We start from the raw sequence: 16,487 nt of genomic DNA, 5'->3' as shown, positions 1-16,487 counted from the left end.
GGCCGGGTGTCAGCAGGCAAAAGTCCACTGTGCTGAGCAGTTCAGGAGCTAAGGTTCATGTTTACCTTTGTGGAAGGTCTGATTGGGCTGGACCCTGTGTGTTGCAATGAGGGAGCAGCCTTACTAGTCAGGGGACCCACAGACAAATAGATGGGACACTCATTCCACACAGAAAAATGGAGACACGTATCTCTCCCTGCATGGCTTTAGTAATTTGAAAAAAAAAAGGTCTAATGATTTATGCTGTAGGAGCACTGTAAAACATGGAGTGGTGTAGCAAACTCTGAAGTTAATCCCAAACTCCGCGGCCTGGTGTGGCATGTGGGTGTTAGGACTGTTCTTACTGCATTATCAACAGTCCTATGGCATGCTGATGGGGCAGATAAAAGGGACAGATCTGTCCCCACAAGAAACCTCAAGAGAAACAACTGAATGCATGAAATCAATGAGCAAAATCCCTTTGTAGCTATTCCTACCCCAGCTCCTGCAACCTTAGATCCTTTGCAGCCTCATCTCCACACCTTGCTGTTCCAGAGCATTTCCACACAGTCTGGGCTACGATCATGTCCAACCAGGGCACTGAGGCCACAGGCAAAACAACGTGGGGAAGTTTACACTGCAGCTTCCCCTCGCTGCCTGGGCTGCTGCTGAGAAACTCCTCCTTTGTGCACTGACTTACGCGCGTAGGTAAAAACAGACATGGATCTCGTGGGTTTTATTTACAGTCCAGTTAGAGAAGAGTGTAACATCCCGCCCCACCCCCCATCTGATTCATTTGCTACATTTAAAAGAAATACAATGTGGTTTGCCAAGACATACAAACTCCTTTGTTCAGAAAAGGCAAAGAAAGCAAGTGAACAACATTTTTTTCCAGTTAAGTCAACTCCTTGATTATAAAAAACACCATGAAAACTAGAAAGGTATATATAATACATAAAAAGTGCTAGCAGGGAAGTCATTTACAACTACCACAAAAGAATGACAGAAACAAACAAACAAACCCCACCAAAATGTTAAGGCCCATAAACCACCTTGTTCCTGGGTCATCAATGTACAATATATATCCCTGGAGGTGTGACATGGAAGCTGCTGCATCTGCACCATTGAGCTGAGCCATCTGATATTGACATCCTCTGCTTACAGCTTCCAGGTGCAGAAATGAAGATGGAGCTGGCAGGTTATTTGGCCCCGTTCTCATACATCACACTTGTACATTCTTATATCAAATAATGTATGTATATTTATTTTTTCTCAGATGCAGCTGACAATCAATTGTTTTTCCCCTAGTGAACACCACAGAATTAGCCATAAAATGCCTCAGCTTCCAGAATTAGATTTATCACATATGAACCCTGTTCTCAGAAAAAGAATATATGCAGATTTCATAGTAGCAGAGGAAAAGTTTAAAATTTTAATCACAGTGAGCCTTTAATGCCCCAAAATCACATTTTCTTTCTGGATTTTTACATCTTTCTCATGATTCTTTAAAGGCTCATTATGTCCAGTGTTTCAAACAAACAATCACAGTGAAGCAAAGCTCTCCACATTTCAGGCCACATTCCATTTATGCCCAAGTATATTTTTTGGTACACTCATAATCTTAACCCTCTCAGGAAAAAAAACACCACCAAACTCAAAATCTCAGACAACCAATCTTCAGAAAACCTATCTTTTCCTAATCCTCTGTTATCTTTTTCTTCCACTGCTTTGACAATTCCTCTCATCTACCCAAACTCATCTCCACCTCCCCAGCTGCTCTCCCAACCTCTGTTTTCCTTCATTTCTCTCCCTCATCTACTTGCTTTTCCACCCATCTTTGGCTCTCTTCCACATAGTTTTGGAAAACCAACTCATGCCCAAAAACAAACTTCAGTTCAGTTAATCAAAGATTATTTTCTCATCCTTACACTTCTTTGACCGAGTCCGATTTTACAACGCACTGGAATTTTTTTCAGAGAAGAGCACTCAGTCTTGGGAAAGGACCTGGCACAGGCGCTCAGGGCTGTTGGTCCAAGAGGTTTTTCCGATCCAGGTCTCAAATTTAATCCTGAGAAAGCAGCAATGGCCTCCTGTCTCTCCCATGGGGCACAGGGAGCTGCACTAGCGGACGAAGGATGCCACATGTGCTGACACTCCAAAGGGAGCAGAATAGGCTGCTGCTAACCCGTGCAGGCCGACCACCACGTAGCGACAACCCTTCTGCAGAATCTTCCCGACATTCTGGGGAGAGAGATGAGAAAAAGGGATAAAAAAAGACAAAGTGATAGAAAATACCTTCACATAAAATCATTCTGACAGCCAATGTCACGGCCCCAGAAAATTAAATTCCCCCACAGTTAACGAGGGCTGGAGAGTGGAAAAACATTTTACCATCTATTTTTGTATAGGCATACACACCCACAGGGTATAGTTAAACTGAACGGATGCAGCCTCCACAGGAAGCCAGGCTTTTACATGTGATTCTATTCAAGAATAAATTTAGTTTAAATTCACCCTAGTTTGTAGAAATACACAATTCCCACATTACATGTTCTAACTATGTTAGTAATTCCTAGAAGTTCATAAGGTGCTAAAACTGGAGCTGAACAAGAAGGCAATAACCACTGAGAATACTTCTATGGAAACCTCATTGCTTTTTGTCAAGATTTTTTTGGTCAAAATAAGAAAGATTTGATCCACATGAGTACACATTCAGGAACTCATCTGTGTACTGCACTAGATAAATTTGCCATGGATTATTTAACTGAAAACCTTAATCTAATTTTAATTTAATTTTTGATAGTTTTTATTCATGTGGCTGCTCATGACTGGGGAAGTAATACAATGTGGTCAGATTTGGAGGAACATCAGAGTTATTGTTAGTAACTCTTTATGGTTGTGTGGGACTAGATTAAAATGAGCTCTTGCAACATGGAAAACACTGACTATGAGTAAATACTTTTAAATCAGTGAAATCCAATCAATATCTATTATATTCTTATGATTTCTTAAAGCTGGATTACAGAGGTTCTGGCACATAAAAAGCTTCAGCTGTTATGGTGCTACAACACAGCTGAACTTCGCTGGGTTTACTCCTATGGAAACTTACTCAAAAGGAGTTAAGAGGCCAAGATGAAAAGGCAACTAGAGCATGGGGGCAGATCCTGAGGCTGGAGGAGGAGATGCAAGGCCTTCCCTCATCTGCCCCTGCTTCACTATGTCACATAGGAGTCTTCTTTCCCCCTTCCCACTCTTCACTTGTCTACCCAGACCTCACCTGCTCTTTAATGAGTTGTTCTTTATGCCAGAGCCAAACTGGCAACCCTTCCTCATGGGAATGTCAGCTGACCAACACAAAAGGGAATACAAGAACTGGCCTGTGCTCTGAACACCATTGAAAGCACCTTTATACCAACAGCACCACCAGCAAAACGATGACCTGCTTCAACCACTCTCACAAAACTGCACTGTACAGATCAGGCCTACAGGCTTGAGACAGCTTCCTGCAGCATGGGACCTGGAAAACACAGTGCTGGAAACTCAAAGAATCAAATTCATCACAAAATAATGAAATATTCTGTTCGTCTCTTTATGACATAGCTCCCGACAATGCCGACAACATCTGTAAATTCAATTTCAAAAGTAACTTTGCCAAGCTAATGGAATTTTCTGCATGTCAGACATAGCAAGCATATCTTTACCAAAATCATGGGGTTTTAATAGAATGCAGTAGAAAGTCACGTCTCATGCTGACATCTGTAATCTCAACAGCAGGAAAGGATTCCTGACAACTGACAGGTTTCTCCTGCTAACACAGAAACTATTTTTTTCTATGAACGTCCAAGACATACCTGAGATGTACTTAAGTGACATGAACAAGAGAAAAACAATAGAATTCTTCCACATGCCAGTTTTGTAACCAAAGGCACCCATCTTCCGGTGGGAGGAAAACCAAACCACCAGACTGCAGGACTTGTGACTTCCCACACAGGAAAGCAAAAGAACAATTTTGATCCAAACTGTTGTTACAGATGAAGAACAAGCTGCATTTTTTTTTCCCTGTAACTCACAGCAGTGATTTCTAAGTCACCTTGGCCAAGGAATGTCCTGCAGGGCTGTTTACTGTTTCTTTCGGGCACTTCAGTGGAAGGGGAAAAAATGCAGGCCAATTAACTGGAAATTTTAAGGAATCGTTTTAAAATTATGACACCGAGGGAAACGCAGAACCAGCGAGGCAAAGCACCCGTCACATGGATCAGCTTAGTGTCATTTTCACTTCGAATAGACAGATTTTGTGCTCTTTGATCCAGACGAGGGTCGGTGTCGGGCCCCCCTCCAGCAGCACCGGCTCCTTCCTGGGCAGGACCAGAGCAAGCCCTGAGCCCACCTCGGAGCCGGGCGCTGGTTCCGAAAAGCCAGCGGGATAAGGGGCGTTCCGAGAGCCCCTCGGAACTGTCGGAGCCGAGGCCCCACAACCCTCCCGGCGCCGCAGTCCCCGTGTCGAGGGTCCCCACACCGAGGGTCCCCGCTCCGGCCGCGCTGTGCCCTCACCTTTCCGTACTTCTTCAGGCGCTTTCCGTAGGGCCGCTTGCCGGGGGCCCGCGGCGGGCGCAGCGGCTCGTAGGAGCCGGGCAGGACGGCGAAGCGCACCTTCCTGCACCCGGTGCCCTCCTCCTCCTCCTCCTGCAGCGCCGCCGGCCGCGGGGCCCCCGCGCTGCCCCCGGCCCCCGCCGCCTCCTCCTCCTCCTCTCCGGGCAGGATGGAGACCTGGTCGTCGCCGGGCCCGCGGCGGGAGAACCTGCCCCTCACCTTGGCGCCCAGCCGTGCGCCCACCGTCATGGTGCCGCAGGGCGCCGACCCGTCTGCGCCGACCTCGGCCGCTTCCTCCGCCGCTGCGCCACAGGTGTGGCCGGAGGCGGCCGCTGCCCCCTCCCCGGGGCGGGACGGCTGCGGGAAGAGGCTCCCCGGCCCGGGGCAGGCGGCCGAGGGCTGGCGGTGCCCCCGGCTCCGGAGCCTGGCCCCGCTGCGGTGCGGGAAGGAGCCCGGGGCTGCAGCCCGTCGGCTCCGCGGGACAGGTGAGCGCTGACGGGGCGGCACAGCCCGCACCGCCCCCGGGCTGCTTCGGCCTCGGCGCCGCAAGGGCCGGCGAGACCTTGGAAGATCCGTGGCACCGCACGCCCTGCTCCGGCCCACGGCAGCACCGCTCCAGGAGGTCACGCTCTTTCCCCCTCAGCGAGAAAGGCCAAGCTCTTTGGACGTGCCTCAGTTATAGGTGTTCCTACTAAAGCCAAGGATAAAGTCTCTTCTGCGTCCTGGGCAGCGTTCGACTACCCCTGGCCAAGGGGCGAAGAAGTTTCTCAGTGGCTTTTGCCCAAACGCTGGGGGATAGCCCAGGGGAGGCTGTGATAGCCCCACCTCCGCGGCTGGGGTGCTGCAAGCTAACAGCTGCCTCTCCTAAGCAGTGCTCCTCACCTGGGGTACATCGAGGAACGCAAAGTTCTACAGGGAGGAGAGATACAATTTATTAAACCAGTTGGTGTGTTTATCAACATTTGATACACCTGTGAACGCTTTGGACAAGCAGATGGAACACGGGGACAGACCAATCCTTTCCCCTGATTTTTCTTACTGACGAACAAAGCCTTGAACCTGCATCTCCCCAAGATATGTGCATACCATTCAGAAAGTAAATCCTGCATTTCACATTCTTATCTGTCCCAAGGATGGTGATTGTCCACCATCCAGGCTCTAGAAAGCTGTGTAAGGAACAGTGGGGCTATGTCCTTGAAGGGTGGAAGGTGTGAGCCAAGGCTCAGGGCTGTCACTACAGGAGAAGCTCTGAGGTAGGTAATTTTTCCCATCTTCCCGAGAGAGGCAGGCCTTCCCAAAGATTTGGTTTGTACCTCACAAGTTTGCTTCCTTTTCCAGAATGACCAGAAACCTCACAGAATACATCTCTCAGCTGAGATTTAGTGTCTCCATTTGCATGGTGGCAGGGGAATCACATGTTCTGAGATGAGTAGGTCTAAGGTACCCTTCAGTGTATGACACCAGATACCAAAACCTTATGTCCAAACAGCTGCTGGAATTTTAGCATCATCCATTACCAATGGCAAAATGACCCCACTTGGTTCCCCAGCAGTGTCATTCATTCAGTGGGCCAGGAACTACTCTTAATTATATTTTCACTGATTTATATACATTTCAGTGTTTTTAAACTGGACTGTGAAAAGGGATGAACTAGTTCTGGAAATGTTGGTATACCTCAAAGAAAGAAGTAATGCAAAAAAACCCCAAAAAAACCCCACCCCAACCCAGACCAGCTGAACCATGCAGTAACCCACTGCTCACCCTCCACCCACCCCAAATGCCCCGCCAAGATGCTGCCAACAAATTACAGCTAAATTCAAGAGGCCTCTGAAGGTTTGAGGCATCCCTATCCCTGCCTGGAGCTGGGAAACATGATGTGGCATTTAAAACTCTTTCATATTCCTAAATTTAAAGCAGTGCTGATAAAATGGCAGACCAGGCCCCTACCACACACAAGTTGGGAACACTTGGATCTGAAATGCAGCTTATCCCATACTTACCTAAGGAGTAACTGACCCGTAACAGGTCCAGCACAAAGCAGCTGGTGAGAGTGCCCGGAACCAGGCACTGAGTTTGGGTAGGCACCATCTCACTGAGCCCAGACTAAGTTTTATAGGCAAGCAGAGTCCTGAGATCTTTTTCAGAACTGCTTATTGCTGCTGGGGCAGCAGATTTGGAAAGCCAAATGCTGCACTTGTCTGCACCTACACCTTCTGCACTCAGACTGTGTCCTTGATGAAGCTCTGGGTGTATTTGCTATGGAGAGCATGAGGTGAGTCAAGGCTCATGTTCCAGCAGGGCAAAAGGAGGAGGGCACAGGGTTTTGGAATCAGGGCAATTTCACACTGCTGGTTAGCACTGGATAGAACACCATTTGCAAGCTGCCCTGATATATAAACATTAAATTGGCAGTGCCATGTTTCATGGGAAAGTTGAACTAAAATCCATCAGCTCTGTCCTCTGAAAAAGCAATGTGTGTTTTATGGAACATTGCTACAGCTCTGGTTATGTGGAGCGGTGAAAACCAGCAGTAATCTAGGGCAAAGTTAGCCATGGAAAAACAGCGCCCGTGAAGCGGGAAGCTCTCCTAAGTACTTAATCTACTGTCTCACAGCATGACCTATATTCTGCCCACTGAACCTTCTGAAAAGGCAAAGGGTTTTGTTTCATGACCAAGTTCATACATGACCTTAGGTTAGCATCACAATTACATTCCAGCTGTGTTTTTTTAAGTATAGCTGAGCATTTATGGACATTTATGGGTAAATTGAGCAAACACACAACCCCCTCCTCCCCAGACTGATTTTTGGTGAATTCCTGTAAAAGCTCCTGGACATTAATTTCTAAGCAATGTTAAACCACTGATAGTTTCTGAACAGTGCAGGACCATTGAACCCAAGAAATACTAATCCTGAATTCACACCATGCTGAAGACGGAGCCTGTGCACCTTTAAACTGTTTTGCTACCTGCAGTAATGACTGTGCTTTTATAAAGCGCAAACAACAAGTATTTTAGTATGAGAACTGTTCAAGTAAGTTTTAATAGAGTGCACCAGTGAATCAAGATGACTTGCATCAGATTTGGTTCAATGAACATCAGATAAAAAAAAAAGAGAAAAGGGGCTACAGTTCTTTCTTTCCAAACACCACCCTTTTTCTAAGGCAACAATACACGTCCATTTCCGAACATAACTGTTACATAGGAAAGCTACATCACAGTACAGTATGTAAAGTCCATCTCGGTCAAGAAGCCATTAGAGAATGGCACATTTACTACACTTACAGCTTTCTAACTTAGGGTTACAGAGTTTACCACAGCTTTTTTTTTTCATTTTTATTTTTTAAAGTGACAATTTCTTAATGAACTTTCTATTCTTCACAAGAGTGTGCAGATGGGGCCCATATGTTGATATTACAGTAATTACGACATTAAATAACATTGCACAACCAACCTCTATGGTTAATTCAGTACAAAAGAACAAGTATTAAAATGTACCAGTACTAGTGGTTTTACATAGTTTATAATCATTAATTATGAAGGAAAAAAAAAGTGGGGCTGGTTTTTTTTTTTTTCTTTTCTGTAGGCAAGTGCCTAATTACAAAGCTGCACATTACAGGCATAATGATGTGGAATAAATACAAGAAATCTGGTAAAATATTAAACACAAACAGGTTACATGGGAACGAACTGTACAACCACAAAAGCATAAATCAACAATTTATCATTATAAACAATGTATGTTTAGCTGTAAAATATTATGTGGAATTGCATGTACTCTTTGGGGCACATGTTCCAAAAGCCAAGCTAATTCCTGAGGTGGTATTATTAACTTACACAATTGGTCAACACTTCAGATTATCTTGTGCTATTAAACAGTCCCAATGTTAATAGATTTCCAAAAAATGGAATTTGTAGTATTCTGAAGGCAGCAAATAACTGATATTTTACACCAAGATATTCAAATGAAATAATTCTGGTTTTTTTGGTGCTACATTTGTTAATGGGCCATGGGAATAAGCACTGGAATTTGCAGACAGAAATCACTTATGCCTGGTTTCTGTTCCCCCACAGCTCTGAGCTGGCCAAAGGCAGAACAAAGTTTCTAAACTGTAAGTGCCAACACTGTAAACATATTTGTCTCATTTTTTCAACTAAACACTGTCCAATAACAAGGTTAAGAGCCAAAGATAAGCAGGAACAGTCTCATGTAGAACAAAAGCCAATTACTCACCGACTTTTGGTTCAACTCATGAACAATTTTTAAATAATTAAAAATGGTCATGCTACACTTGTGAAAACTAGTTTGTGCATTTGACTCAGGACACAAGTTTTTTAAAAAACGCATGATAGAGGTAAGACTTATAAAACCCACCAAAAATGTAAATGATAGGGAAGAACTTTTCCAACTCAAAGCATCAAACATACATTTCTGTGCAGAAATCTAGACAACTATACAAGATCTGAATTTAAGCAGTCATCTTTTTATTATACAACTCTATGAACATAAAATGAACAGAATGCTCTATATACTTACCTGTACATGTGAACATAATCTTTAGCTACAGTTATTTAATATAGGTCATACTGGATTTAACTTTACAATTCAGAATAACTATGTATAACCTTATTGCAATAAGGGCAATTTCTACATGGGGAGTTTCACAGGCCAATCACATTAGGCGAAACCAGTACATTCAAAGTGTAGATCATGTATGAATCTTCCCTGATCCCAAAGAATTTAGGTTCTCTTTACAGCTTAAGCTCATTTGCTATCTTGGATGCAATGTTCTTAAATGCGATAGAAGTCCCAGATATTCTCTTGAAGCGAACTCCATTGAGCGACAATCGTGGCAGTTTGCAGACTTCCATCTCCCACTGAACAAGGCTGTCTTGTCGTGCATCACCGTGGACACAGAAGAGCAAAAACCTCTCTTTTTGTTCATAATCACAGTTATTGGCATCTAACACTTTCCGAATCTCTCTCATCATATCGTTCGGGTCCATAGAACTCGTGGTCTTCATACTCCACGTGAAGCGCAAGGAGCGCGGCTTCGAATCTTTGCTATCTTCCTTCTCTCTGTCTTTAGGCTCCCCAGAAACACTCCTGGAACAAGTGACACACAGCAAAGTCAAACCCAGAGCATTTTAGCTGAGAAAGAGAGAAGAGAAATACAGTTCTTGAACAGGAGTTTCCAAACTGCCATTGAGACGCCACGAGTCACGGGCAAGCGAATTCAGGGAGTGGGATGGATGCTGCTGGAACAGCCCTGCCCCACACGTGTGCTCAGCACAGCACCGTACCACAGCAGTGGCACACAGCAAAGCAAGTTTGGAAACCCCTGCTCTGCAATGTTCTGATGGCAACATGTGCAATGGGAACTGCAGCAGACACACGTTACTCCATACTGCTCCAAAGAAAGTGGAATCTATGTAAAAGCATGACTGAAGTTCTGCTGAGTATCATGATCTGGAGCATGCCATACACCAACAAAACTGAAGTTGAGGGACACAATCCTGAAGCGGAAATCATACTGTAAAAGCAGCAGAGGAAGAAATCCCACCCTGCAATTCACAAGTCTTCAGTTAATTCCCTCCCCTGTTTTCTCCTTCCCCCCCTTTTGTAATTGTTTAGATTTTTGACCTCTCTCTGTGTCAAAAGACCTTATAATGTGTTTGATTTTAACTGATGAGGCAGAATTTTGGACTGTAATTTGGTCATGAACAGCCTGTTGGTCACCATTTGAGTACATGGACAGCAGCTTTTACAAGTAAGAAACAGCGACTTGTGTTTCACAAATACAGACACAAACTATATTATTTGATAAAGGACAAAATTGCAAGGGAGCAATTTCCAATTAATGCTCTTAGTCTAATGCTTCCTTATCAAATAGATTACTTGTTCCATTGCAGAAAATATTGTGAGAACCAGCACTAATTATTTTACAGGAATTCCACAGTCAGCTGTATCTGTTCTTGCCCCAGGTACTCCAGATGCTGATGCCTCCCCATCCATCACTGGGGAAGGGTGCTGCTCTCGTTTCCAGTCTAGAAACTGTGATTATTATTCAGAGAGGAGTCAAAACTAGCACTTTTAATTCAACTTTGTGTGATCCCCAGAGAACCACATTGATATCAAGGGATAGAGCAGGGATAAGATCTCAAATGACTTTTTTTAGCCCCAAACAGACACTGTAGGATGACAAAAAGCAGAGAAAGCTAGAGAATGAAAGCAGGAGCTGAAAGCAACTTTACACTTCATTTGAACACTCAGTCTCTTCTTCCTTTCCACATCCAATAATTTGATAGATAAGAGACTCTGAATTGAAAAGGTCTAACTTAGATAAATGCATTGTGTATTATATACAGTGTATCTGGGTAAGAATGTGCTGTTTATTTTTTTAGAGGCTTTCTGTTTTGAAAACTAAATCAATACTTTCTGTAAGTGACCAGTTTAGAATGAATGCAAACTACAATGCCTGTTCATTAGAGAGCAGAAAAATAAAGAGGTATGCACTGTGCTAAGCACACCAAAAGCTGAAACATGGCAAAAGTGCAGATATACTGGAAAATGAGCATATGAAGGATGTTTTATTGCTAACAAAGCATCTATAGATTTGTGTACAGTGGTTGCCACAGAAATTCAATATTTGGCAGTCACCACTCTTTTTGTCTGAATGTCACTTGCTTTTTTTTCTCAGAACAAGTGGCATTCATTTCTCAGGGACTATAAGGTGTTTACTTATGGCAAGCAGCAGCTTTAGTAATGAGCACAATATGTAACTATAGTAAAAATTTAATAGATACATATATACACACAGACACACGAAGTATTTACACTGTCCACTGAAACCAAAAGTAAACACCATTAAGTATTTGTAAGTCAAAACATGATTTTAAGTGCCTAAAGGATTGGTTAACTCCTACAGGGGGCTTTATTATTCAAAGGAATATGCTTACATAAAGTTTTGTATTAAATACTTCGCAAGAAAGCAGAAATGAGGGATATAAAAGACCTTGCCAAGACCCCCTCCCCCCAGATAGAAAACAATTTTGAAATACAGAATATTTAAGCACTATTCTCTTTTACATCCTGATTTAAAAGGCTTTAAGAAATCACTTGATTCGAAAGACCTAAGAGCGAAGTATTAATAGTGACTCCTCACCTTGAGGTGTCAGTTCTGCCACTGGCTTCGCCTTCACTTGGATCCCTCAAAACAAAGTTAAGGTTGAGATTCAATGATAAAAGTGAAAAATAAAAGTTAAGAAAACCTACACCTAGAACAATGTTAAATAGCTACTGACAAAAAAAAATCATTATTATAATGTCAAGCCTAATACTCTTTAATAGAATTTTTTCACATTTTAGTTTCCCTTTATGACATTTTAGCTTTTTCCAGCTCTGACATGTAATAGCTTAATTTCTTTTTCCCAACTGATGGCAAAATTAACATGTTGTTCTGAACCTACTGCAGACAGAGCAATGGCCACATGTAATTCCAGCAAGCACAGAGGAGCAGTTGGTCAAGGTGGTCCAGGGGGGCTCCACTCTGCACCCTTGCAGGTCAGGCCTTTGTGTTTCCCTGAAAGCACTTTGAGACAAGCCCATGCTTAATCACATTCAAGCAATTAACAGTAGGATGTGCCTAAGAGTTTGTGAGCCCAAATGTTTGAAGCCCAGTTCAGGAAGGTTACTTCAACATCTGCTTAACTTTAGGCAAATCAGCTGTTACACTGACATCAGTGAGATTACCAGAGAACTTGAGATTAAACATATCTTTAGCTTGCTGCATTAGAGCTGTGCTTTGCAAGGAACTGTTTTATATTATGTCTTTTTAGTATGAAGAAACTTGAAATATATCCCCATACTTTGTAAGCCACCTAGGTATGTTCCTAGTGCTGCTGTACCAATATTAAGCACTCAAATTCAATTACCTGATTAATGTAATACCTTCAAAACACAAATACTTTGGTAACTAACACCAGGGAAGTATCATTGGACCTAAACCATTGATCCAAAATACTTCAATACCCTATACACTAAGCATTCTCATTATACTAAGCATTCATTTTAAATACTTACCAGAAAAGGCATTTACCCTTGTCAAAAGTTAGTAAAAAACGTCTTTCATGACACCTTCTAGTCAAAGTATGCTTTAAACCATTACTTCCTAACAGTACAGAAGTTAAAAGTTATGTGATCCAGCTCAAAGAACAGCAAAAAAAAAAAAGCCCCTCGACCTCCACCCATGTAATCCCAGCCATTAAGTCTTAAACAACTCAAATTAAAAAAAACACCTAAAAACCAACAAAACACCCCACCATCACTAGCAACAAAACACACACCCTACAGGGCCATGACAAAATACACTTTTAACATTGTAAAACGTACTAGGAAATTGTATAAAATCTTCCATTATAAAGATAAATTTAAAATATCCTAATTTGATGTATCTGAATTCTAAACGCAGAGTTTAAAATACTATTTAAATATTTTAAGATAAAAATATTATTTCTTTGATCTGTTAAAAACAAAGTCAAGATACCTTTCCTTGCAAAAAACCAAGGAGCTTTACACTAAAAAGCAGTCTATACTCTCAAAATCTATTAGTTACTCTACAGAAAATACCTTGCTTCCCCATTTAGAAATCTACAGTGACAACAGATGACTGGTTTTGCTGTAGTACTTTTTTCTCTTTAAAATCAGAGAACAGTTATCTCCTTGCAACTATGTAAGTGCTGGAGATACTAATAAGGAAGGAACACAGTCCTGTATGTTCAGGTTTCTGGAAAAAGAAAATAATTGATACACTTTTTTCTTTTTAGGTCTTCATAGGAGGTATTATTTACACACACACTGATGCACTATCAGCTGTTTACCAGGTGAAATCAGTTTTGCGAGGAACATCACTCCATTTCCAGCTTTCTCTCTTCTCTTCCCCTGGAGTACCAGCTTATGCAATTCACCATATTTTACTCACAAATTTGCAACTATGAGCTTAACCTAACTTTCAATTTATTTTTTTTTCCCTAGACACAAATGGTAGAATTCAGTGCACAACAGCCTGATTCAGCAAGGGAAAGAGAAATTTCCAGGATATAATTGGACTGTAAAACTGAGAATAATGCATTATAGACACATCCATAAACAGGCTTGAGAATTAATAGATAAATCACTGGTAGAAAGAGGCAAACTACAAATTAAGTCCCTCTTTTGCAAAAGGTCTTGTGACTGCTAAATCAACAGTCACTTGAACAGTGTATTTGAAAACCTTTCTCAGTACCTCTCCTCACAGGAGACATTATTACTGACAGCATCATCACAGGAATGAATTCAGATCCAGGATGTTTGAGTTTTCTTCTTTCAGAAACCTGAACTTACATTTGAAGAAGCTGGTGACATAATAAAACAGGCTGTATGATCCTGAAATACTATAATTTCTACACTTCCAGACTTCTGCCTGCTTCTAACTTCTCATTTATTCACAGATTTTAGAATTACCTGAAATAACTTGTGAATACCTACTTCTTTTAAGAACAGCAAAAAAATGATTGAAATGATTGTAAGTTACCCCTTGTAACAAACTGCATCTAATAAAGAAGTAAAATATTGTTAACATTAAGTAAGGACTCATTTTGAAGTCCCTCTTTTCAGTATTTAAATGAATTTGATTTTAAGTTAATTGTATCACAGCTGTGAACCAGGAGCAAAAGCCCCTTTTGAGCAGCGTTTTCTTGCTCCTTTAAGATAAAGAAGCAGAATAGCTGGTCAAACAATGGTTACAATATATACATGGAAGTGAAAACAGGCAGATTCTGGAAGCAACATACAAATCCAAACAGCATTCTAACTAAATTTATATTTACTTCAGAAAATTAAAACCGGAAATTGTCAAAGACTTTCCAATTAAAGTCCTGCTTACAGGCTGTGCTTTTATCATTCTTTTTCCTCTGGAAACTCGAGGTACCAACCTGCGAACGAACTTGGAGGTGATCTTGCTGATGATGCCCGTGGAGGTGCCTCTCCTGGCGTGTGCGAAGGCGCCGGTCTCGTGGGAGGGCGAGGCGGGCGGGCCGTTGTAGGTGGCGTTGCGCCGCTCCCGCAGCTGCTCCCCGTGGAAAGTGCTGCGGCTGGAGCTGCCCCGGGGAAAGCGGGTCCGGTCGGGAGTGGTGGTGCTAATGCTATGAGCAGATGGGGAGGCAGCAGGCACTCTTTGAGTTGCACTGCTGGGAAAACAGAAGCATAAATAACGAGAAAGACCAGGCTAAAAGCCCTCCTACGTGACAACTGTTTCACAAAAGACGGGAAAAGAAACCCGACTCTTGATTCTTTTTAAAAACTGAATGTGCTCCTGATTTGCTTTTAGGATTCATACTCGGGTTGGATTTTACAATGAAAATATCTCTTGATTATTTCTATTAAGTATTAGAGCTGTTAAAAGAAAGTATACACAGATAATAGGACAAAAAGAAAAAAGTAAAAAAGTCCGTAGCGAGGTCTGAAAGTGCCCCAGGCCTCTCCCAGAAAATATGTTCGTTGATACCCTTAACACAAGTACTCCCCAAAAAACGTAATGGATATTTCTTAAGTCATAACTTGACAGAAATAAATGTATAAAGCTACTTAGGCAGTTAATAGTAAGAACAACTACACAGTAGTGCTTTTAGACACCAATAAGCTTCACAATATACAAATCAGAGAGGTTTACATTCTGGTATTTCATTTCAATATATGGTGGCCTGTGTTGTATAGTCCCATCTAAAGTAGTCAAATTTTTAACTACCTAAGTTTTCTAGAAGTTTCCAGAGGGAGGCAGTCAAGGAACTTCTTTAACTGTATGCAAATGTGTGCCATGAACAAAATCAGGTTTAAATCATCTGTAATATCTACAATACTCGAGCAAGTTACTTTTAAAACCAGAAAGCAACGTGGCAGTTTTGACTGGATTACAAACACCCTGAGGTCTGTCATGAACGGAACAAGATTATTTCTGGTGTGCACAGCCAAAAAGAAATGCCATCAATCTGTTACCTTGGTCGGTAAGCTTCAGTACCATCTTTGATGGTTGGCAGTGTGACTTTGATAGGGTGACCAGAGGCAGACATAGACTTTTGATGCCGAGGGCGTGTGGACACAGAGGCCACTGCAGAGCCCGCAGAGGATGTGCTGCTGGCAGACATTTCTGTCAGGCTGTTCCATGGTAGCAAGGCAGCAGGGATGGAAAAATCACAGGAGAAAAGAAAGGTTAGTGTAAAACCTCTTATAAAAAGAGAAAATAACTGATTTCTTCTTTTAGAACTCAGCACTGCTGCTTAATTTAAGAGGAGACTGAGTGACCAAGCTGCCTCAGCTAAAGTAACGAACACACATTTCTAAGAAAACTATGTTCATCCATACATGAATTCTCCATATATGTTAAATTAGGCCTTTTCATTCCTCCCAAGATTAAAGCTTGCACACACATTATTCAAAGTAATGAAGAAAGACTACAATGAATACAAGAACATCATAAAAAAACACTGAAAAAAAATTTCACAAAGACTTCAATAGATTGATCAAATAGACTCTGCTTTTGTGAATACCCTCAACTACAATTAAAACAAACATCTGAAACATGAAACAATTGGAACCGCTGTCACATTATCACTTGGAAGTGACTGGTTTTTAAAGGACCAATTTGTCCTCCTCTGGACAGTGTCCTCCAGGCACTGCTGGGCTGAGTCAACCCTTTCAAAGTACAGTTCCTTCTATCAGTACTTTTATTTCTCCTTCCCTAAGTGGCAAGGAAGATGAAAGTAGTGGCAAAACTACTGTGCCATTACTTTTTAAAACAAAAGTCAAATGAATTAAGGCAAAATACAGCTTTGCCTCTACAAGCATAAGTGAAATTGCATTAATAATGTATTAGTAACTGGAGTC

At 42.1% G+C, this 16,487-nt stretch overlaps 2 protein-coding genes across 7 annotated transcripts in view; both read right to left on the bottom strand.

Moving 5' to 3' along the window:
- Positions 1–700: 700 nt before the first annotated feature.
- On the bottom strand, positions 701–4,905 carry C3H1orf115 (chromosome 3 C1orf115 homolog). The gene is made up of 2 exons (XM_066316234.1): positions 4,531–4,905; positions 701–2,220 (listed from the first exon to the last, which is right to left on the bottom strand). Exons 1-2 carry the CDS (start codon positions 4,816–4,818, stop codon positions 2,101–2,103), a joined length of 408 nt encoding a protein of 135 aa, XP_066172331.1. The 5' UTR covers positions 4,819–4,905; the 3' UTR covers positions 701–2,100.
- Positions 4,906–7,579: 2,674 nt separating this feature from the next.
- MARK1 (microtubule affinity regulating kinase 1) overlaps positions 7,580–16,487 on the bottom strand; it is a 57,557-nt gene continuing 48,649 nt past the window's right edge. For 3 of the 6 annotated variants that reach the window (XM_066316227.1, XM_066316232.1, XM_066316231.1), the window contains 4 exons: positions 15,600–15,758; positions 14,540–14,794; positions 11,734–11,778; positions 7,580–9,674 (listed from right to left, as the gene is read on the bottom strand). In XM_066316227.1, the coding sequence (XP_066172324.1) occupies positions 9,320–9,674; positions 11,734–11,778; positions 14,540–14,794; positions 15,600–15,758 (814 nt within the window). In that variant the 3' untranslated portion in view covers positions 7,580–9,319. The remainder of the gene's footprint in view (positions 9,675–11,733; positions 11,779–14,539; positions 14,795–15,599; positions 15,759–16,487) is intronic. The other 3 variants (XM_066316228.1, XM_066316229.1, XM_066316230.1) reach the window with 3 other exon arrangements.

This window comes from Sylvia atricapilla, chromosome 3 (genome assembly GCF_009819655.1).
Source record: "Sylvia atricapilla isolate bSylAtr1 chromosome 3, bSylAtr1.pri, whole genome shotgun sequence".
Lineage (NCBI taxonomy): Eukaryota > Metazoa > Chordata > Aves > Passeriformes > Sylviidae > Sylvia > Sylvia atricapilla.
This window is presented reverse-complemented; position numbering and strand designations above follow the sequence as displayed.